General features: G+C 41.0%; 2 protein-coding genes across 2 annotated transcripts; both read right to left on the minus strand.

The window, feature by feature from the left end:
- Positions 1-1,723: 1,723 nt before the first annotated feature.
- Positions 1,724-2,834, minus strand: LOC308406812 (P2Y purinoceptor 1-like). Its single transcript, XM_080898043.1, has one exon. It carries the CDS (start codon positions 2,817-2,819, stop codon positions 1,860-1,862), a length of 960 nt encoding a protein of 319 aa, XP_080754169.1. The 5' UTR covers positions 2,820-2,834; the 3' UTR covers positions 1,724-1,859.
- Positions 2,835-5,574: 2,740 nt separating this feature from the next.
- ccn5 (cellular communication network factor 5) lies at positions 5,575-14,236 on the minus strand. Its single transcript, XM_080898032.1, has 5 exons — positions 13,157-14,236; positions 12,074-12,290; positions 11,387-11,635; positions 8,237-8,478; positions 5,575-7,470 (listed from the first exon to the last, which is right to left on the minus strand). Exons 1-5 carry the CDS (start codon positions 13,217-13,219, stop codon positions 7,183-7,185), a joined length of 1,059 nt encoding a protein of 352 aa, XP_080754158.1. The 5' UTR covers positions 13,220-14,236; the 3' UTR covers positions 5,575-7,182.
- Between the last annotated feature and the right edge of the window lie 10,574 nt (positions 14,237-24,810).

Raw genomic sequence — 24,810 nt, forward strand, 5'->3', positions numbered from 1 at the left:
GACCCATCCGTCAAATTCAGGGAAATGAAGGACGCATTTGTCAGCCGCATTTGGAGGAATCTTTAAAATGGGACAGCCTTCGTCGCCTGGCTGTGACGTAATTGGCCTTCGAATGATGCGGCCTATGAATTGGGACATACCTTTTATCTACAAATGCATCTCAAAGCTGTCTGTGAAGGTTCTCCGTCATCGAGGTCATCGTAGTCTAAGGAGCATGGAAAAAAAAACATCTGGACTTCGTTAAATTGCTTGAGGACGTTTCACCTCTCATCCGAGAGACTTCTTCAGTTCTAGGGTCAAATACTGGACTGGTGCTCTGTGACTCTCCACCATTTGACCCTAGAACTGAATAAGCTTCTCGGATTAGAGGTGAAGCTAAACCAAGTGACAAGAAAAACTATGGAAACTACATGAAAACAAAAACATGAATGAATTCAAAGTAGAATAATAATTCTAACACAACTCAGAATGGAAGAACATTAATAGAAAGAATAGTAAAACTCAACCTACAATAATAATTAAAACTAAAGCTGTGGAATAATAATTAAAAGCAAACTGAAAACTTTCAATAACAACCTGAAATCACAAAATAACCCATCAAGACTCACAGGCAATGACATATTTAGGACTTATGTTAAATTATGTTTTAGGTCATAAATGGTTTTAATTGCAGCTACTGTTGTGTGCAAAATTGCAGAATCTCCATAATAAATTTGTCTAAAAGTCATAGTTTTATCAAGAGTGAGTCTTTTTGACTGGGAAAAACATAAACCTGCCACTTTTACTTATCCAAAATGTCTGATGAGGTTCCTTTGCTGGAATGGAGCATTTTCTTTATTCCAAACATGATGCTGCTAATTTAAAGCAAATGACCTGCTAATTACAATACATTTGAAAATATCTCGACTTTAATGACAAAGTATAAAGTAGTATTGCTTCTGATAACAACCTCAGAGGCTTTAAACCTTTAGGGGTGCATTTACTTTGCTATCTGTGGTAAACGAACGTCTGTGTAACGTATACACCCATGGTGAGAGCGGAAAAACTGCGCGATCACTTCTTAGAGAGGAAAATAAATATAGGTGTTACCATAATTTTACATGAGATATCCTGTGGCATTTTAGAATAGAATAGAATAGAATTCAACTTTATTGTCATTGGACATGTCACTAGTACGAGGTAACGAAATGCAGTCAGAGGATATCATAATCGACTACATTACGGTTCTTTCACAAAAACTCTTGTGTATTCTTGCAATCTTAAATTGTATTCTTGAATTGATTTACCACCTTTAAAAATATTTGCAAAGCTGATTTTCCTCAAATATTTGAAACATTTAATTCAATTGCTGGAAATGTGTTGTACATAAAAAACAAAAATGAGATCTAGACAAAACAGTTTATTTTACTGAAAAATAAATAAAAAGACAGAAAGCATCCACTATGCACTTACTATCAAAAATAAGGGAAATCTGAATAAAAATCATTTAATTATAGTTAGACAGCAGAACAACAATGAGGAGGCTTGAATTCAAATGCTCAAAGTATAGATATACAGTATATACAACATAATCAAAATTGACTTTCAGCGTGTGTACATACATGTGATATGCTGTTAACATTAACCTTCTATCAGCAGTGAAGCATGCAGCATCATATCCTGTTTGTTTTCACACATTCAAGCTGCAAACCTCCCATGCATGACACCATGCAACTACATCACAAATGCAATAACTCGTCTTTCAAGTATTTTTTAAGTATTATTTTTGCTTTTTAGTAAAAAGCAACATTTTTGTGTTTCTTACAAAAGTCTCAGATGAGTCTCAGATGAGGCGTACTCCTCATGTTCATCGGCACATTTCAAGTATCCGTGACTGAAGTTTGGTTAGAGGTGTACAGACTAGGGACAGCTTGGCGAGCTTGTTGGAGTAGCTGTCTGAGCTGAGAACAAATATCTTCACTTACATGCAGGTAAACTAGAGGATTGAGCGCACTGTTCAGACACACAAGGCCACGGCTTATCTGATGACCAATATAGACTCCATTAGACCATTTATGACATGTCCCCTTGATTACGCTTAGTCTTGACAAGAGGTTGAGATTTTTTAATATATGATAGGGGATGTAACAAACAGAGAACAGAAGAATCAAGATGAATAACAACTTTAAGCTTCTTTGTTTCAGTACTTCATCAATGTTATCATTGTGGCAGAGAACAGCAATCATATGTCCATAGCAGCTGAGGGTGATGAACAGGGGGATGCAAAATCCAGTGAGTGTCCGTCCCAAACTGTATTTCAGATAATCTTCAATGTACTTTTCAGAGGTGGTATCAAAACACTTCTTAGTATTGTTTATGGGTGATTTGGGGACGAACATGTCTGGAAGACTTTGAACACTCACCAACAGCCAGACCATGACTGAGATAGCCACAGAATGAGTCACAGTTATTCTCCCCATCATCCTCATTGGATGGACAATAGCCAAGTACCTGTACACACTGATACAGGTGAGGAATCCAATGCTGCCGTATAAATTCAGGTTGAAGAAGAATCTTGTTGTCTTGCAAAAGGCTTCTCCAAAGATCCACTGATCACCCTTGAAGTAGTACACCATCAGAAAAGGGAGTGTGAGCAAATACAAAATGTCTGCAAGTCCAAGGTTGAAAACGAAAACAGAGACATTCCCCAGTTTCTCCCATTTCTGCAGCACTGACCTCAATCCCAGTCCGTTAGCCACCATGCCAGTGATGAATACTAAAATGTAGACAGGTGGCAGGAATTTTCCTGTAAAGTCAAAGCTGATGCAAGAGTTGTTCATCGTGTCCTTGATAGCAGTCGGTACAATTCCTCCTCCTCGATGAGTGAGAGCCTTCACTGCACAGATCAAAGCACACACACATTTATACACTTCCTGAGTTGCATCTGTGGGCTATGAGATAACTGACTCACCTCTTTCACTGAAAACAGGAAAATGTAACCATGCAGGAGTGGCAGTTTTCACACGTTTATACACTCTTTTGTTTGCTCTCATCCTGACAAAGCCATATGAGAAGTGAAAAGTGAAATAAGTTCAGCTCTAGTTTTTAGCCTATGCTTCCACAGTCTGAATCTCTGGGTTTTCAACATTTATCTTATGCCTGTTCTACAGCGTGGTTCTGTCCTGCCTGTTTAGCAACAATGAGACTGCTATGCAACAGAAAATGACCACACAATTAGCTTGTAAAAGCAGTTTCAAAACTTAAATTAACAAACCAGAAAATCATTTGTGTGGATGTTACTCTAACACATACTGCCCATATTGATACTGTCCCAGCCTTACCCCAATGGTAGTGTGTTCCCCCAGTAGCACACTGCTCCCCCATCTCCTTTGGGACCTGTGCATAGCACTGTGGGCAGACTTACAAAACAGAGAGAGGTCCACAGTGTACCCACAGTATAGCATGCATTTCCATTCTGCCCTTTGTCTTTGACACAGATGGCAGCAGATCTGGTGCAGTGCTAGCCCAGGTGATACCCGGCGGGGAGAAAGTGGTGGCATACCATAGTCGGGTCTTCAACAAAGCTGAATGCTGCTATTGTGTCACAAGGCGGGAGCTGCTCGCAGTGGTATGTGCCATACACCACTTTAAGTACTACCTCGGGGGCCTCCACTTTACGGTCAGAACTGACCATGCTGCCTTGCAATGGCTCATGCAGCTAGCACGCTGGATTGAGAAGCTGCAGGCTTATGATTTTGAGGTTGTACACAGACCTGGGGCCCAGCACAAAAATGCAGATGCGCTTTCCCGCAGACCCTGTGCCCAAGACGGATGCCACTACTGTGAGAGGAAGGAAGCTCAGGAGGAGGACCAATTGGTGCCCGATGTAAAGTGTGCTGTGACAGGGGTAGAGGAACGGCCATCGCCTCTGTCAGTGCGCCCCAGGGCAGCTGTGGCTACAATGTAGCTGCCATCGCCAGTGTGTGAATGTGTGTGTGAATGGGTGAATGACTGAATGTAGTGTGAAGCACTTTGGGGTCCTTAGGGACTAGAAAAGCGCTATACAAATGCAGGCCATTTACCATCTGGTCAGAGGCTGGTTGCTGTGGATGCAACAGAGTAGAGACATCAATAGGAGGAGGATGCTGACATCAAACCAGTGCTTGGGTGAACTGAGGAACAGCGACAACCCCATGTTGTCACGGGCCACAAAGGGACTCTGGTCCATGTTTAATGCCTTGTGGCGGTACAATGGAGTGCTGCAAAAGGGCTGGAAGGAACCAGCTACTGGCAAGATGAGGTGGCAGTTGGTGGTCCCGCGGGCCCTGCAGGAGATGGTGCTTCGCGCAGTGTATGGGGCCCCAGGGTCTGGCCACTTTGGTGTCACCAAAACACTCCGCCGCCTCCGGCAGGAATTCTATTGGGCCCAACATAGGCGGGATGTAGAGGAGTTTTGCCGCTGCTGCGACAGCTGTACAGCACAAAAGTGGCCTACAGCCAAATCCCATGCCCAACTGCAACAGTTTTCGGTAGGGTACCCTATGGAGAGGGTGGGGATGGACATTCAGGGTCCTTTTCCCCGCACAGAAAGGGGAAACCGCTGTATCCTCACAGCTATAGACTATTTCACAAAGTGGCCAGAGGCACACAGTTTACCTGACCAAGAGGCCAAGAAGATTGTGGATGCTCTGGTGGAGGGGATGTTCAGCAGATTTGGGGTGCCTGAAGTAATCCACACGGACCAGGGCAAGAACTTTGAGTCCCGTGTGTTTGCAGCCATGTGCGAGAAACTAGGCTCCCATAAGACCTGTACAACACCCCTCCACCCACAGAGTGATGGTCTCGTTGAGAGATTTAACCATACACTGGCAGAGCAACTGGCGCTAGTGACGGCTAAACATCAACGTGACTGGGACACTCATATTCCCCTGGTCCTCATGGCATATCATTCAAGACTCCACTTCGTGCTCCCCTGCCTCTTGATGTTGGCCAGGGAGATCCGGACTCCAGCGGAGATGATGATGGGCCGACCCCCCGATGCTGATGGGGATCAATCAGGTCCTGACTATGCGAGGAAGCTCCAGGATCGCATGGAGTCAGCTCATGACTTTGCTAGGAGGAAACTGATGAGTGCGGGGGTGCGGCAGAAGAGGAACTACGACGTCCATTCCAGAGGCCGACATTTTGACATCGGGGAACTGGCCTGGGTGTACAACCCCTATAGGAAAAAGGGTAGATGCCCTAAGCTGGACAGTGACTGGGTTGGACCCTGTAAGGTTCTGGAACGCCTGTGGGAAGTGGTGTATAGGGTACAACTGCCCCCAAGGGGACGGAGGGTCGCCCTGCACCGGGACAAACTGGCCCCCTATTGGGGCGCGGCCACTTCACTGGGATAATAGGGTGGGCCACGGACAGATCTGGACTCCACCCCTACAGACTCCACCACCATTGTGACACACAATGATGGTGGCCAGTCAATCAGATCAGCTACCAGTGACAGAGAGTCTGGAGGAGAGCATGTGTGTGGTTGGCTGAGAGTGTTTGGGGGGCGGGTGTTAGAGAATGTTGTTGTGGGTGTGTGCGGAAAAAAGGAGCGAGAGTCAGGGGGGGTTGTTTTGATTCTGGAGACTGCATTTTTCCCTGTCGTTTTGTTGTTGGCTACAGCCCACAGTAGCCTTTGTTACTATTCTTAATAAACACCGGTAACCGGAACACCGATCGTGTCTGTCTTCTGTCGGAGGGACGCTACAAGATAATTGGACTTTTAATAGAGATCACGTTCACTTTTTTCATTTCAGAATGTATCTTTATATTCAGCTGCTCATGAACCCACAACATCCTTATATCCACCACTGTAGCTTTCTAAGCATACTAGGTATTTTTAAGTGAGACTGAAAAAAACCCTTAAAGGAACAATAAAGAAATATAACACATTAAGCCAGTATCATAATAAGAGTTATTAAAAGTTAAATTTATCCACAAAGCTGCAAAAGGATTTTCTTGTTGATTTTAGTGTGTATATTGGTGTGCTACAAGCAAGTTTTAACAGCTCATCAGCAGCAGAAAGTCATGACAGATGAAGTGACATAATTAAAAGCTACAGTTTGAACAATGTAACTATTTATACAAACATAATAATCACAAAAAGCACAAAATCCAGTGGGAGTAAAAATACAGGGCATACTTTAAAAAAATCACTGTACACGAGACACCTCTTTACAGTTATTTACATCAGAATAATAAATGAAAGTGCAATGTAATCCCATTATGCCACACACACACACACACACACACACACACACACACACACACACACACACACACACACACACACACACACACACACACACACACACAAAGTTCAAAAGTTAAAAGCTGCATTGCTCACGTCAGAGAATATCTAGAAATTGTCATTACAAAAGTTGTAATCGTTCTGTGGGTTATGTCTTTAACAAATACATATTTCTACATCACTGAAAGTTGAATTTATAGACACAAGTTACAAGTTAGAAATAAAAAAATCAGTCTTTAAAAGTATGTTCATGACCAGTTGACATCATGGTCAACTGTCTTTAAGTTATAATATAGATTTTAGGTGACATGCTTCTCTTTTTACAGGCCAGATTTCAACAATATTGGATGAGTTTAATTTGATCCATTTTCCCAAAACTGAATTATAGTATATCTACATAGTGTTTAACTTTAGCCTAAAGATTTGGGAAAAGGCAAGATGTTTTCAGTGATTTTAAAATATTGCTTTTGATATCCAAGGCGAAACATTATTGGGAATCACTGTACTGAACAATTCTGGGAGGAAAAAAGAAACCAAATCAGTGCACATCTGAAAGTTATTTGTAAAAGTATTTCTAGAACTTACTTTGTGAGTTATACATGTATATTACAGTCCCTAGCTCTCCTACATTTATGTTTCTTTTCTCCCTTTCTTGTAAAACACGTCTACTTGTTTTCTATTGACTCTCAGATGAAGTCACAAACTGGCAGAATGATGCTTTCCAGAAGTTGTGAGCTGTAAATAAGTGCAGACATATTCATCCAAAATCACAGTTTTCTAAAATAATAATATTCTCTTTCAGTGTCCATTTGTTGTTTACGTCAATCCACCTGGGGATACTTTTATTGTGAAGCCATTGAAACATTCACTGAAGTCTATAGTTTTAGTGAGTCCGTGCTCTTACACACTGATCAGGGTCTGTATCCCCACAGAGCGGGATTTGTAAAAGGTGCATAGGGGCAGTTATTATGACAGGCGCATGACTGGATCATCATTACAGCTCGTTGCAGCAGTCTGCCAGTGGGACATCGGAAGGTCACCTCAGCAGTGCTGGTTTGGTAAGGTGTGCAGCATCGCGAGTCAGTGCACTGACCACAGTAACGGACTCGGTAGGCATGAGTGCTGTAGCAGCCCTGGTGAACTAGCCGAATGGGTCCCGGTGACGTGTAGCTGGCCTTGCAATTTCCTTTCTGTCCCCACTGAAACAACAGTGAGAAGAAGAAAAATCAGGTAATCAGTGTAATGATTCAGTAAGGCTAAAGATTCAAGATGTTTAGGTAGACTTCATGACAATATGCATTTTTTAATATATTTTATCTGCACATCAGTAACATAGGCCTACAAAACCTCTAAAAAATCTCTAGAGCCTCAAAGCCTCTAAAAATAATTGATGGTAAAAACAGTGGTTAAAAAAAAAGGTCAGTGAAAGGTTGTAGTTCAGTTAGTTAACGAGTATAAACATTGACTGCAGATTTACAGGAAGGCCGACTCCACTCTGCTGCACGAAAGTGGGACCCACAGTTTTTCAGTGACTAGTGGGAACTACTTTATAAAGTCCCTTTTAGTACTTTTAACACTGAAATGTTTAATTTTTTTTTAATGTAGTCTGGGTTTAGAGGAACCCCTCCCCCATCTGATTGATGAAATCTGTTTCAGTATCATTCTGTGTCAAAAGGCAGACGAGAGAAACGAAACAAAAAGTAGAATTGTTCTGTCACAGCTTCATTGTGGTGTCTAACTAGACAGATTCTTATCATTGTTTTCGTAGTTGCCTTAAAATGTCTTTTTACCTTTTGTGATATTGTGTTAAAAATGATGACATGTCTCTGCATACTTTGTGTGACCCGGTGAACTTTCTCGTTACAGTTTTGAAAGAAGCTATACGTGAAACTGAAATCAAAGGTAAAACCTGACAGTACGTGTAAATGTACACATTTACAGGATGTGGGTTTTGTTAGCGCTCACCATGGGCTTCCTTGGGGCCGGCTGGAAAGTGTGGCAAGGTCGCACCTTACACAGGCGAGTTTCTATTTCCAGTTTGCATGCAGGATTCTGGTTAGAAACCCGTGTGGAGACCCCCGCCCCACAGCTCTGGGAACAGGCACTCCACTGGGTGCTCTGCTCTACACAAGAGGAGGCAGGCGAAAACTTGTTGTTTTGAAGGTGATGCCTCTGCAAAGATGGCCATAACTGATCCGGTTTCATTGCTGGGTGGGGAGGGAAACCAAACAAACCAATGAGTACAATAAGAGGAAAATTCATGTCCAACGTTCATGTTGCGTGAAGTAGACAAATGTGATTCTAGTCTTTGTGAAAATTTAGCACTTATTAAACTTCTTAATGAAAGTTTTAATTAATCAATAAATGTATTTATCTATTCATTTACTTTAATAAAGCTTATTACCTGTTTTCTTAGCATATAAACTATATAAAGTATTGCAATTATCTATGCATAGTGTGTTACACCCACTACTCCAACACCATTGTGAAGTTTGCTGACGACACAGTGGTGTTGGGTGCCATTTCCAACAACGATGAGGCGGCCTACACGGACGAAGTGAAGAATCTGGCATCATGGTGCCAGGACAACCATCTCCAGCTGAACATTGGCAAGACCAAGGAGCTGGTGGTGGACTTCAGAAGGAGTCAGCACAGAGACTACAAGCCCATTATCATCAATGGAGCTCCAGTGGAGAGGGTGCAGTCCTTCAAGTATCTTGGTGTCCACATTTCCTCAGACCTGACATGGTCTGCCCACATTCAGGTCCAGACCAAAAAGGCTAGGCAGCGCCTGTACCACCTACGACAACTGAGGAAGTTCAGGGTCTCTCCAAAGATCCTCAGGATTTTCTATACAGGCGCTGTGGAGAGCATCCTCACACAGGACATGACATCGTGGTTTGGGAACAGCTGTGTGAAGGACCAAAAAGCTCTCCAGAGAGTGATCCGCACAGCAGAACGCTGCTGCAGGATTGCTCTCCCCCCGCTTCAGGACACCTACACCAGGAGATGCCGGACTAGAGCAGCGCAGATACTGAAGGACCCGTCCCATCCTGGCAACAAACTGTTCCAACTTCTGCAATCTGGTAGAAGGTTCCGCATCATCCGGGCAAGGACAGAGAGACTCAAGAGGAGCTTCTTCTACACAGATGCCGTTCTTCATGTGCCCTGATGGGCTGTTTTTATTTTAATCTGGGCAACTTTTTTTTTTCATTTATAGTAAGTGTATTATAATGAGCAGCTTTTTCCTTTACGGTAGTCAATTATCACATGATACTGCTCAGCCAATCAAATCATTTAGCACGGGGAAAACAGCTTACTGAGTAGACGTGATGCAGAACAGGAAACTGAGAGTAGAAGGGGTAAAGCTGAGATGATTTATATGTAGAAGCTAAGAAGAAAAAACAGAAGGGGGGACTCAAACTACACCTTTCATTATTTTTAAATCAGTTTATTTGAAGACAACTTTATCAAAAGCTCTTTCTCATTATTGAATGCAAACCTTATTATGCTTGGAATTAGCAAAGAACTTTTTAGTATTATATTATTATTAGAATAAGATAATAGTAAAGATTGTTGAAATACTGTTGAATTGTATTTTCTTTTGTGTGACAGTTCCTGACTATATACTGGCATCGATACAACTGTGTACTGCATACTTCAAAATATATTGCATTTACTTAGAGTGTGGGACTTTATGATGTTGTGGACCCTTGTTTGAGGAAATTTTCTCAGTGGACCTCCTTAAATTTCAATTGAATATCCCTGCTCTTGCTGAAGTGATTAATCACTGTGGGATCCTGCTTTGAGGTGGCCTATTGCTAACTACCTGAGCTGCTGAGCTACACAAATACTGGAAATGCATCAAACCTTTAGATCAAATTCTAAATGCACCAAAACTAAAACAACAACAATCTGAGACTGCATCATTTCATCAATGCTGACGATTCCCTACCTACCATACAGGAATTTAGTCCTGAAACCAGGATATCTAGATGCAAATGAGTTTGGCATATTTTAGGGAAAATGAAAACCATCTCTCTAAGTTTTTATTTAAATTTGTGTCAAATCTTGCCAACTGCAATAATCCTTCCAACTCTAAAAGTTACTTTTAAGTTGGGCAAATCCCCGCGTTTGCCAAAACGTTCATGGAGATCTTTTCATAACTTCTGAATAATCACACTACCAAACAAACAACTACCAGTGCAGAACTGTTCACAATCTAAGCAGCTGACTCCTCTCATTACCTCAGCACTTACATATTTATGGTGATCAGCCTGCTTATATAGCTTCCTCTTAATCCAGCTTCCCAACAGAGTTTGAAAACCTTTATTTTAAAGTAAAGTAAAATGGATCCTGTTTGGACTTTTTCACCTCTCTGGTTCTTTTTTTTGCTCACATCAAATTTTAAAGCTACATTTAGTGCATTTTTGTGCAAATAAAAGCCACAGAACTAACACATAGAAGTCATAATAACCGGCTAACTTTCAACGATGACACAGTAGGTTTTGTATCGAAGCACAAAATGTTCCTTTGCTGTTCTCATAACTTAGTTTGAGTCAGACAGTGTTTGGAATTCCAGATGTTTTCAGACTGGCTTCATTTCCCCAACACCCATCTCATGTGCTCACACACTCCCCCTTTAATGAAGTAATGAGGTCTTGACATGGCTTCATATATTTAATTGTCACACAGCTTTGGTTGTTGTTATGAAACTGAGAAGCATGGTGACTGAGGGGAAAAAGGATGTTTTCACCCACAAAAATGTGGTTTATATTTGGATTTGGGGAGTTTTCCTTTGGCTTGACACACCCCGTTTAATGCACAAATACTCCAGTAAAAACTTCCAGACATGACCGCCGGTAACAGAGCTCATAAAAAGGAATGAAGGATTATATTACATATGGATTGATCATCAGTGAGGAGCAACTAAGACTCATACGCTACATGAACATACGTTTGGCACTAGAATCCAGACACTGGAAAATATGTTGTAGACATCCAGCTCTGATGTCAGGAAAATTTAAAGGAATCATTAAACATGTCAGGCTAGCTCTTTTCCCCACCTGTAAAACATCAAAATACATCTGTATCAGAGAGTCATGCATCCATTACCTGTAATTGCATCCTGAATGACCGTGTTTTCAAGGTTTTCACACACCCATTCCTTGCAGCATTTCCCAGGTAGTCGGATGTATTGTGGGTTGGGACAGTCTGGAGTGGGAAGACGAGCATTCAGTGGACAAGCTGGCACGCAGGTCACCCCGCCCCCCCTGCAGCGGCAGTAAGTGTCACAGGAGGGCTGGAACGACTGCCCCTCCTGGTAAAAGATCCCACTGACCTCACAGCCCAGATCCTTCTGACCTGTTAGAAACACAGACGTTGTCTTTGCTTATCCATTGATGTGGAAACTTAATCAGGAAATGGACAGATTAAGTTAGGTGGAAGAAGCAGAAGAAAACAAGAGAGAGGTGAGGACACAGGAGCTGCTGTCCCTGCAAGTGCTTGCATCACTTTATGGAAAAGCAAGTCTCTTCAGTGAGACACTGTTAAGTTGTTTTTCATTTGGAGTGTTGTCTCTGCAATTTATCATGCTCATGGGTAATTATTACAGGAAATGTGTCAAGAGCAGTCCTGAATCCACTCAGCTAAGCAGACTCTAACATTAAGTGTCAGTCTGTGTGTCCCAGTCATGCAAACTGGCTGAGGCTCTATCTACTCCCTCCCTATGTGTCCTCCACCCTTATAGCCTACCCACACAGACATGGGCCTGGTTGTTTGCTTGTTAGAAGTGACACTCACTGACACACTCCCCAGGTAACCCAGGGAAGCTGGCGCTGTAGTCGCACTGAAGCCCTCGCAGGTTGTCACAGGGAAACATCTCAGTACAGGACTCGCCTAGTTGCCGGGCACACACCTGGCAACACCGGCAGCCATCCAGCACCAGGGGTACTCCTGTGGGGCACTGAGGGACAGGATTGGGGCAAAGGCATGGCCTGTCACACAACTGGCACAGCACCTGGAGGAGCAAGAAAAATAAGTTAGAAGGTATGACAATACGACAAAACCTGAAAAGATGAGAGAAAATCATCATAAATCAGTCTTCTGATGTTATGATCATTCCAGTACCAAAATTATTACTCTCATTCCTTAAGAAAAGAAGCAAAGAAAATATTATAAGCATTCTCAGAAGCTGAATCGGTATCCAACGCAATAAAGCACTGCTTCCAATTACATGTGTCTGAAGGAGCCAAAACACAGGCGAGGTCTGGCCAAGTCCACTTTCACTTTACAAGAGAAGCCTTCAAGGTTTTACAACAAAGTTACTGTAAAGAAATGCAGTCAACAACTTTTCAAATACATAACTGCAAAAAAACACAGGTGGGACTTCTTATTCATATTTTACATCATATTCAAGGGAAAAAATGTAGTCCCCCCTTTTATGTTGTAAGAGTTTTCTGTCTGTATTTGTGATGTTACCATAACACTGAATGTCTACTGGTTTCTAACAGTCGGCTACACAAAACGAGGAGGTTGATGACAAGTAAAGTGTGATTTCACTTCAATTTCTGGCATTTGATCAACCAAAAAAAGACATTAACAACTAGGTAAAAATAAAAATATTAACAACAGTCTTGCTTGTCTAATACATCACCTTTTCTTGATGGATGACTTTAATCATCTCATCTTTATTTCAAATCATTGTAATAAAATCAAGGCAAATGTCGTCTTTCTTTCAGAAAACATTAACAAATACTTTAAAAAGGAAATGTGTTGATCAATGAAGGAAGAAAACAAACAATTCAGCATTACATACCTACAATACTCTCTGATAAAAGTCTCATTCAGAATCGATTACTGTAAATAAGCTGGAGGAGGCCTCACCTGTGTAGTCACACACAGCAGTACAGCCAAAGCAATCACACAGTCACACAGTTGTCGGTCCATGGGGGCTTGTGTTGCTGATGGAGCTCGGTCTGTCTCAGTGAACTGTGTGACGGTGTGGTGTGACCAGTGCAGCTGTTTGCTAACTGCTCCTTCTTGCACCGCCTGACATTTATAAAGTCTGGATGCTGATGTCACGGGCTGACTACTGTGTAAACAGCAACTGGACTAGTATCAGATGTTTTACATTCCTCCTCCCTGCTGCCCATTTCCACTTCCATACACACACTCTTTTTCCTCTCCTCCCTCTCTTTCCAGTCTTGCGGGGTTCTAAGTTTGCACAGCTTCACATAAGCTAAGGAGAGAAAAATACATTAGCAAGGTTGTCAACAAGTCAAACAACTTCCAGGGCTTTTGTGGTAACAATTCTGATTTAAGTGGAGAAGAATTTATGTAGCTTATGTTTACATAATCTGCTGGTCAGTCAGATATAGTTCATCTTTTCACAGAATGAATATAGAGCAGATATTTTCACGGTTTTTCATACCCAGATCCCTCAAATGCTTGTGAAGCCCAAATATGTTGAGTAGTCAGACTTAAAAGAGACTTAATCCTTCTCTTAGCTGTGGTTTCCATGGTGTAAAGGTGGCATGTCTGAGGTTTGCATGAATTTGAATCATTGTGATCTCTTGTGAGAGAAAATGAATGGGAACCTGAAGGCAAAAAGCAGAAAGAAAAGTGGCAGATGAGACAAATTCAGTTTAGCTTGAATACGAAGTACATGAAGTACTAACCAGGAATTTGAAACGTGAGGCTTATTTGAAATCACTATGATGGTGTTGTTCTTAAACATCATAATTAACGTCAGGACAGGACCATCACTGCAAGCATGTTAATGTGATGTAATACCTTTGTGACCTGTGGAAAAACACAGCAGCTGCAAAACGTTTTGGCAGAAACACTTTAAATCCAAAAACCTTTCTGATGTCTATTGAGGTGATATAAAGAGCAACAAAAAGTTAGTGTAAGAGTCAGAATGTGGTGGATAAACAATTCCATTTCATTTGGGAAACTGGACAAAAAGGTCAGCGGTGATTTTTGTTGACTTCCTCTTTTTCAATATTATTTTCATTTTCAGTTGCAGTTTCGTTATGTTCAAGCAAACAAAGCCCAGAAGTTTGAACTAAAATAAACATTTTAACAAATCCCAAATGTGTTGGAAAGTCAACTTCACGCTCACTCACACCCAACACAGTTTCAAAAAGTTTTAAGACTAGTTTTAGATGAAGTATTTTTCATCATTTACAAAGCTGTGACATCACAACAACCATTTGGTCAAATTCACCTGTGAGACTTGAGCAGTTTTAAGTCTTATGTTCCAGGAATGACACCAACATGGTCATAACAGACTGTAACAAATGAATGAATATGGAATTGCAAAAACAACCAAAACAAAACTGCAGTGAGCCAATATTCAGAAATACCCATTTTAGAAAACACAGCCTCTCAGCAGAAATAAATATGTTTACAGCCTAACACAAAAAGTCACTTTGCATTTTAGCTGCACAGCTCAGGTCGAGTGGTTTAGAGATAAAGAAGAGTTGCTTTGGACATATGCAGAGGATGGACACTGGATGCACTAGGCCAGGGGTCTCGAACTCCAGGTCTTGAGGGCCGGTGTCCTGCAGGTTTTAGATCTCACCCTAGGTCAACACACCTGAATCAAATGATTTGTTCATTACCAGGCCTCTGGAGAACTTCAAGACATGTTGAGGAGGTCACTTAGCTATTTAAATCAGCTGTGTTGGATCGAGGACTTCAGGACACTGGCCCTCGAGGCCTGGAGTTTGTGACCCCTGCACCAGGCAAAGGATGTTGACTACAGAGCTGTTAAGCAGGAGGAAAAGAGGAAGACCCCAAAGAAGGTTTATAAAATTCAGGAGGCTATGCAGAGGGTTAGATAGAGCTGGAGGCAGATGATCCATCATGGTGACCTCTAAAGTGAAGCTGTATCACAGGGTAAGCCCTTTATCACCCTTGCTAACTCTAAACCAGGGGTGGGCAACTCCAGGTCTTGAGGGCCGGTGTCCCTGGAGGTTTTAGATGTGTCCTTGAACCAACACAGCTGATTTAAATGGCTAAATGACCTCCTCAACATGCCCTGAAGTTCTCCGGAGGCCTGGTAACGAACTAATCATGTGATTCAGGTGTGTTGACCCAAGGTGAGATCTAAAACCTGCAGGACACCGGCCCTCGAGGCCTGGAATTGCCCACCCCTGCTCTAAACGGTACTATCCTTCACAAAATAAACATCAACATTTCTGATAAGACTTAGACCATGAACTCATTAGGAACCTTTCAGATATCTGTACAACAAGATTTTATTTTGAAACTGGAAGTTTTGCCCCTGTCAACCATTAGAAAGAATCCAGTTTTAAGACACTTCCCCATTAATTAGGGCTATAACTCGTGTTACAATTCACTCTGAGAGGACATGAGCAAGCAAAACCACCAAGTTACTGGTTAGACATGATTCATAACCACAATCGTTACATCATGATGGCAGCAAAAGTAAAATCAGCAGATTACCAAAGCAATTAAAAAACTGTTTAGTAACCAAGTTGGTTTCAGTTTTTTTTCTCCAATCCTTCATGCCAGTGTGGTGATATTTCCCTGGGTAAGCAGGAGCTTTGACCTGTTTCTACAGCAACGTTAAGAACATATCTCACAAAAGTGACATTAAATTAAAAAAACATTTTTTACCACTATTATATACACAAATTATAACAATTATTCGTGTTGTGGCCACATTTGTAAAAAAAAATATAGCAAAAAGATTGCAGACAGTCATCAATTGAAAGTAATTCATCATTATAAAAGAATTCAGTCTAAGGTAAACTAGGAACAGATGACTAAGATTCAACAGTACCCATTTCTCACATGCCTGGACGGTTATGCTAGATGAAAATCAGTGATTCATCAGGAAGAAATCACTATGTGTGCTTAATTTCATTTGGATGTTGAAATGTTAAGTCTGAATCAAGAAGTTTTGTTTTGATTCTAGAAATAAATATAATTTGTTTTTATAGCACTGTTACACAAAATATAACAACAACACAGTCAAAGCCACAGCGTCCCTTGACCTAAACAAAAATACTCAAGCCATTGACTTAAATAGAAAGCAAGCCTTTCATTAGAAAACAATTCAGTCAGAGGAACACTAGGAATAGATTCCTAAGTTTCAACATCAGCTTTTTCTCACATTATATGGGTGGGCAAGAAAGACATCCAGTCATAACTTATAAATAAAAGGAGACAGACATAAAGATAGAGAAGAGGAAAGAATGTGTGTAGCTTACAGGTGGACTCCAGGTGGCCTGCCAGTATGAACATACTGCTGGGGCTCAAACTGAGCTTTCTCTGGAACTATGCTTTCCTGGCCGCTACCATGTGCTTTCCATGCCCTCCAGAAATGACCGAACCTGGAAGGATTGCATTGTAATAGCTGCTAGCCCCACTGTAACATGCAGCAAGTTTAAGCAACTAAAGCCATAAACATATGTATAAAAAGTAGAGGAAAAATATGAGGTTTAAGCTGAATATGGGCAGCAAGTTCACAGACTGTCCGTCAAGCTTCATTATTCTTGTTCTTTGATCAAACATGTATGAAAGGGATGTAGTCAGCCAGTATCAGACACAGTGAAATCATATCTGCCAATTTAAACTGAGACTAGCAAAAAAGCCTCAACACATTTTTCCAAAGCCTACAGATGTTGGAAATGTCCCAGACAGTGAAGTATCACTCTCAATCGCAGTGAACTCCTTTGAAGAAACCCCCAAATCCAAATCCTGCACAATAACCCCCATTCAGTTTGGGCGAATATTGTTTTGGTATGTGACGGTATGCAGGAAAGTCTTTTGGATTCCTTGTTGATTTATGAATGCAAAACCTACAGGGCAAAGTAATGAAAATATTATTTGTCCTATAAATGTTACTAAAGAATTCATTGATCTGTGTGCTGAAAGAAAGCCCGGTCACTCTACCAAATCTGTCACTGTGAACCAGAAATGTCTAACACATGTTCAGGGAGAGTTGTCCAACAACCCCAAAATTCCTCAGCGTGCAAGTAATACAAAATACAAGGCAGGTTTAGTCTGTGGTGCAGATACTCTGTGCTGATACTCTGACATTGTAAAGTTCTTTAATCATATTTACACATGTGAAAATCAAATGGGCGTGATTTGTCTGAAATCAGACAGTACCCTGCACTCATTAAGGTTAAAAAGCGCTTCCACATTATTGTCTGTGAAGGTTCTCAGTCATCCAGGTCATCGTAGTCAAAGGAGCTTGCAAAGAAGAAGAAGCTTCTTGGATGAGAGGTGAAACTTCTTCAAGTAACTTAAAGATGTCCAGACGCTTTTCTTTGCAAGCTCCTTTGCCTTCCACATTATTTTTTTTTTATTCTTACTTGAAAATTAATCAATTTAAATATCTGATTGGCAGCTGAATATTGTTTTTCCATGTAGACGACACATCACAGAACCTGTTACACGTGTTTATTCCCATTAAATAACTAAATTAACAGCTCAGAAAACATGTGGTGGAAACGGTTTGTTTGCTCTCTGAACAAATGTATGATTTGTTTTGTTTCTTATTTATGAAAATGAACAACTTTAAAACACAGCATTCAGCATCAGGAAATATAATAACATGTGTATATGTTAATATCACGTTTTAATGTGTATGTAAATAAACTGCACACTGAATTTGTTCTTCTTCCAAAAATAAGTTTTTGTAGCATCAACAGTTGACCGAGACAATATTTAGCTCTGCCAGTTTGTGGGTTTGGGTGGTGCCAACTAGCTGCTTGTGGCTGATTTAAGTGTCTCAGAATAAACATGGTTTGTGCTGTAAAAGCCCTGAATAATACTAAAATCTTCTCCCAGAACAACATTTGTCACGTATTCAATGAAATGCAGAGCACTTCAATTGGTGTCTAAGGTTTTGGCTCTTAGAGTCACTGAAAGTTTGCACTGGCAGGTTTGTCTCTGCCACATCTGCAGGTACTCTTTGAACAAGGTGGGCAAATCAGCCTTGAGTGCTGGAACTTCCACAAATAGCAAAAACATCCGACTTGCTGTCTAGTCATAGTTGACTTTACTAAGCTATACTGAGTCATTATTCCAGGATCGCCACCACACCCTGCAGAGGTCACAGACTGAGCAGTCCGCCATCCAAAACAAAATAAAACCTCAAACTGCCTTTTCTGTTATGTCTGATTCCTTCGGCTCTGGTGCACCTCCCCTTAGATTGTCAATAACACCGTCTTTCAGTGATGCTGAAAAACTTCTGAACACATTTCTAATTTACTGAATGAAAACTCAAGGATGCAGAGCAGGGGCTCATGAAAAATACAGTTGTCAAAAACATCTTTCTAATATGTTTGTTCAGAAGATGCTGGATGATTTCAGCAAATGCCTTTTTTTCTGGTGTATGGTTCATTAATAGTTTTTTAGGTGGCTATTACCTGTCTTGCTCTCTTTCTATCACATAAACTATGGATGAATGAAATACACAGTCCTGATTTCTTTCCTAGTTGTACGACCACATAAGTTGTTCCCACCAGCCACGACTGCCTAACTGGTACAAATCTCAGAAGCAGCCAAAAAGTGCAGCTTAAAAAAATACTTTCATAAACTTTTCAATACGAAGAAAACAGACAAGATGAAGGGGTGAACATTTAAGCAGATGTAAAACGTTCCCAAATATTTATTGAAGTGAAGCACAATAAAAGTGCTTTCAGCCCTCAAGTCCATGTGTGTCCTCTGAAATACCTTCTGCAGAGGAAGTGCCACAGGTGCAGTGCACAGCTATTACATGATGTAATGTACAACTTAGATTGAATAAAGAGGTCTACATCTATCCAAAATAAACAACTGAGACATGATTTAATTCTGCCAAGACACTTAGCCAGACACTAAATAGAGTAATTACCAAAGTTCCACACACCAGTATCTAAAAATGTCCTAAGACAGAACTGAAAACCACAAAATGAAAACCATACCAGTGAGAAAGAATTTTGATGTATGATTTAACATGATAATATGATAAATTCAGTCCAGATGTCAGGAGGCACCGTAGGACACAGACGCACACTTATAGTCAGTACTCTTCCAACATGAATTGCTCTGCTGGTTTTGCTTAAAATTATACCTGAATTCCAGGCATTCCAGCACAATGTGTGAAAGTCGAACAGAGTTGCCACAGGAACGCTCGTAGCAGGCGATAAGGACATCGTCAGGTCCTAAGGTCACTTCCTGACGTACACGGGGCCGAGGTCACTGCCGTGTCCACTGCGGAAAAAGAAAAGCACCGCTCGTCTAGACACACATCCACACCCACTCACCATGACTGCTTCACTGCGTGGGTAGAGGTGGAAACAACTGTCTGTGCAATGACAAATCACAGCTCTGCACAGCTCCATGTGTCAGTTCCTCGTGAAATTATAATGGTCCATGTTAAGTAATATAATGGCAGGAATCACGTGTAGACTCAGGGCTATCCCTACTCTGGAAAAAATGGTGGCCAGATCACCATTTTTTCCAGAGGGAAATATTTCTACTATTGGATGGATTTCTGTTACGTTTCTGCACATGTTCAAGATTTTATTGAATTCACCCATGCAGTTTTACTCATATATCCAAACATTTGCCAGGTACATTTTTCAGGATCCTGAATTTTTCTGTAATAAGACCATAAGACTGACCCTAAATTAAACAAGCAGTATGCCCTTACAGCTCACCTGGTTGAGCAAGCAACCCATAAGAATAAAAGTATGAAACTAGGCAGAGAAAGCATGGGAGAAACTCTATGCGTGTAAGGGTTGAAGTCTGTTAAATAAATTGAGAAAAGCAAAGAACAGGTGGACACAGACACACGCCTTGATCAGTTAGAGAGATTAATGCTTGAGTTCCCTAAAATTATTTGTACCTTCTTTCATGTTGCTTTCAAGATGACGCACCAGCTTCCCATCAACCACAGCTCTGTACTCTGTGATTAGTGTTGCCAAAGAACTTCTAAAAACATAAGAACTTGTGCCCGCCTAACTGTTAGTTTCCTAGCATAAACATTTATCTTCCCCTGACACCACCTTGCAATCTTCTGCCTCTTTGATATTGCACCTCTCATATAGAATATATTCCACCTTTGTGTACATTCCTTCACTCTTATACGTCACCTTATGTACCTCACTCTTCATGAACTCGTCACCGCAGCCAATTTCATCCTATTTGCAAAATCTACTTCTCTCTGCCCATCCACATTTCTTTTCTTGAAACCATACCTACTCACCACCTCCTCAGCACCTCTACACCTTTCACACACATGTCCAGTTAATGTGCTCCTTTTAACTGCCCTGAAATCCAGCTTTTTGGCAGATATTCAACGTCACCCCAGCTTCAAAATCTCCTCATCCTGTTTGACTTTTCATCCACAACACTTTTCACTTGCTCTTCTTTCAAGATCCCCCTACTCAAGTTCTCTTCTTGCCTATGCCAACTAAATATTCTGAATCCACACACACACACACACATATACATATATACATATACATATACATATACATATACATATATACATATACATATACATATACATATATACATATACATATACATATACATATATACATATACATATAAAACACCCAGCACGCCCCTGCGGGCGGTTTATCCTTCAAGCTCGGGTCCTCTACCAGAGGCCTGGGAGCTTGAGGGTCCTGCGCAGTATCTTAGCTGTTCCCAGGACTGCGCTCTTCTGGACAGAGATCTCCGATGTTATTCCCGGGATCTGCTGGAGCCACTCGCCTAGCTTGGGAGTCACCGCACCTAGTGCTCCGATTACCACGGGGACCACCGTTACCTTCACCCTCCACATCCTCTCGAGCTCTTCTCTGAGCCCTTGGTATTTCTCCAGCTTCTCGTGTTCCTTCTTCCTGATATTGCTGTCATTCGGAACCGCTACATCGATCACTACGGCCATCTTCTTCTGTTTGTCTAATATATATATATATATATATATATATATATATACATACATAATCTCCAGATGCTTGCCTTTCTTTATCTCTTGATGTCTCTAACATGCCTTCCGCCGCTCATATTTCTTAGTCTTAAGCCAACAGTAAAACCCTGATGGCCATGCACCATTTCATTGTTGAAATCAAATATTTGATGTTTGCATGTTTGATTTAGCAAAGATTTTATGCTCGATGCCCTTTATGACACATACCTCCCTATGTTCTTGGGAATGACAGCAGGAGTACACTGGCTTGTGGCCCCTCTGTGGCTGGGTTAGTTTCAGTAAGGCAGGATTTATAGCAGTGGCTATGAATTAAATGACCAATTCAATTACCACATAAACTAGCGACTAGGTACCTGTCTACCCAGCATCAGTACACTAGCACTCTATTGCCAACATACAGATTTAACTCAAAGCACCACAGAGTTGCTAGGATGGTTTTAACCTTGTCTTGCTTCCTTATGTCCTATTTTTAGGTGTTAGATTTTCCCCCTTTTCCACCAAAATTACTTACATATACTGCTATCTCATCATCCTCGTGTCTGCTTACTTTTTTCATCTGACCCTGGGTTCAGAAGGGTGTTTTTGGAGAGCTGATTGTAGCAACATGAAATAAAAATATTCTGCTGCATTTGTTTACTCACCTAAACCAACAGCATATCCATTTCTGGTTTCATTTACTAAAAATAAATAAGAACAAATAAATATGGAACAAGGTCTCAATTCATGATGGCAACCACATCCTAGCATGGCACTCAGACTCCGTATTTTTAGTTGAAATTGTTGCTAACTTCAGTTAGATACAATCTGCTGCAGCTGCAGAAGTTTAAAACACAGAAAGACTGTATGCATGTATGTAAAGCATAATTTAGAGCTGTGGACTTATCTCATGTTACGCAATATAATGATAATTAAAGCAAACAATACTGAGGAACAGTTGGATGAACATTTAGCAGGAGTTCAGGACACATTTCCAATGAAATGTTTAATTTACTTTTCCGTTCGACTTCAGTTGTAAGATAAACAGTCTAGTCTTCTCTAGATCTGCATCGACAGCTAGATCTTTCACTGATGGCACGCAGGCACCTGTCTCGGTGCGTGGGAGTACTCAGACTGAGCTGTTTTCATTGTGGTAGTTCAGAAGCCGGTGTCACAGTTCCTTATCACAAGGCGATTAAAAAAAATATTTTGATTTACAGAGAGGGCAATGCAGAATAATCTGGCTTCTAAACCTGAAAGACTGGTTTTGAATGCTCTAAAGTGTTGACAGTTCTTTGGAATACTTTTTTCACTTCTCTGTTTGTTATAAGTTATATCTTATTATATCATTATATCTTACCTGCACTTAGTTTATGCTGTACCAGCGGTCAAAGGAGTAATCAAAGTTTCTGTCAGTTATTTCCAGAAAATGCATCTGAAAATTGGACCCTGAAAATTATTATAAAAATTCCAGCTTTCATTTCTTTAATATACGTTATAAAATAAGATGATTTCTTTCTTCTTTTTTGTGCCTATTGTGAAGCGTTCTAACTATCGCAGATGCTCTTGAACCACTATAAGGCGAGAGAGATCTCTAGTGGCCAGAGTGAGCAGTTTGCCCTTTATCTTTTGACTGATAAAAATCAGCTTTCTCATATCCGGACAGGCAGAGATAAATGCACAAAAACACAAACTCATCAGCGTTAAATTGTCTAACTTTGAAGCTCAGGCGTAAAACTTTTTTTTCTGACAAAGCTGATGACCCGAGTCATTCCTCTGTTTGGATCAAGTCATTCACATTTGTCTAGTCACTGTACTGGGTTTGGTCTATGTGTTGTTTGTGGTTTCTCTGTACTTATCTTTTGTCTCTGCACTTTCCCCTCACCCTGCACTGCAGATGGCTGCCCCTCCCTGAGCCTGGTTCAGCCCAAAGTCTCTTCTTAAGAAAAACATTATGTAATGCCAGCTCTGCATTTTGTTATAATTTAATCATTTGCAAAAACACCAACTAGTGACAATGTAACATCTTTGCTTTATGGCAGAAAAATAATCGGACCACTGAGCTTTTCCTTCTTACATTTAACAAATGTTGGCTCACTGTCTTATCAGTGAGGTTCTTTCTTAAGGTTGAATGGTCTTTATCTTACAATTAAAAAAACACATTGAGACAACTTTTGTTAAGTTAGCTTAACTGAATTAAATACATGGTTCAATTTATAGATCTAAGTTCAATTTACAGATTTCACTTTCAGGGTTCTGGTATTTCCCTTATCCACAGGCAGAGCTGAGGCATGGCCAGAAGTGACTAAAGCCACAAGTGTGCCCATCTCACCCAATGGTAAGAACAAGATGAAGTCTCTGCTTTGATACTAAGGTGCCCATTAAGCAGTGATGCTTCCAAAACAAGTCATACTTGTTCTGTCTTTTTGTAGTTTCACTGTCATGAACTTGACTATGTAGGTCCGTTTTGTTTGGTTTGGTTTGGTCTTTTGCAGTTTTTGAGAATTACTTGGTCTGCTTTCCTTCCTGGGAAAACAGAAGGCAATGATTTACAAATCTGATAAACCCATATTTTTTTTACAATGGAACATAGAAAACTTATGAAGTGTTTAAACTGTGACATCGTATTAAAAACAGCTTATTTTGAATTGGATGGCAGCATCATGTTTCAAAAAGCTGGGATGAGGCAAGAAAAGGCTAGAAATATAAGGGCTGCTCCAAAGAAACTGCTGGAGCAAAACTTTGCAACTAATTTGGTTAGCTGACAACAAGTCATTAACATTAGAAGTTTTGCTGGTTGACTGCTACAGCTGTCTCAGGGCATCCTGTGCAGTTAGCCTCGTGGTAGTAAAACTAAAAAGAAGAATGAAAAATGCTCCGCTCTTCTCCTCTCTGCTCTTCTTCCCTTTTCTGGGAGGCAGTGGGGAGGTAGAGCGTACAGCCTGATCCGGCGGGGAGGTGTGGGAAGCCAGATCGGGCGCCCCCTTCTGGCTCTCCTCTCTATTCTCTCCTATCTTATCTTATCTTACTTGTCTCACTCCTCTCTGTCACCTTTTCTGTCCCTTTGAAGAAATGAGGCTCCATAAATGCTAAAGAGGTAAGTATTTCTCAGCTGCAGTGAATAGATAGAATAAACTGTAGAAAATTAAACAGGAGAAAGAAGAAGAAAAACTATTTTAACATAAACCATTGACACACTCCGGGGCCTGATCAACCCTGGCAGGGCCTCCTTGGATGAGGGTGTCTAGTGATAAACACCTGATGAATCTAAAGTCCACTACTGACGATGTGTCCCAAATTTTAACAATTTAGATCAGATCTCTAATCCCTAAACCTAACCAGGGAAATGGCAGGCTAGCTTGGGTAAAAGAACAAAGGTTGAGGCACACAATGATGTGTGCTGCTGGTACTCTGGGCTGCTTTCCTCACAACAGCCATCCCTCAAGATTTTCTCCATTAAAAGCAATGCATAGTCCTGGATTGTAACAGCTAGTCCTTTACTGAATCATTACTGGGTATAAAAAGAGCATCTTAGAGAGGCTGAGGTTCTCAGACGTAACAATAGGCAGAGGTTCATGCATCTAAGATCTGAAGA

Source organism: Rhamphochromis sp. 'chilingali' (assembly GCF_963969265.1).
Source record: "Rhamphochromis sp. 'chilingali' genome assembly, chromosome: 12".
NCBI classification, from domain to species: domain Eukaryota; kingdom Metazoa; phylum Chordata; class Actinopteri; order Cichliformes; family Cichlidae; genus Rhamphochromis; species Rhamphochromis sp. 'chilingali'.

What these genes read in the sequence shown, in the direction of transcription:
- ccn5 (XM_080898032.1), bottom strand. Translation starts at nt 13,219, where the DNA reads ATGGACCGACAACTGTGTGACTGTGTGATTGCTTTGGCTGTACTGCTG. An exon ending in TGCTGTGTGTGACTACACAG is followed by an intron (nt 12,291 to 13,156) that starts GTGAGGCCTCCT and finishes TTGCTCCTCCAG; the next exon opens with GTGCTGTGCCAGTTGTGTGA. An exon ending in GTTACCTGGGGAGTGTGTCA is followed by an intron (nt 11,636 to 12,073) that starts GTGAGTGTCACT and finishes TGTTTCTAACAG; the next exon opens with GTCAGAAGGATCTGGGCTGT.
- LOC308406812 (XM_080898043.1), bottom strand. Translation starts at nt 2,819, where the DNA reads ATGAACAACTCTTGCATCAGCTTTGACTTTACAGGAAAATTCCTGCCA.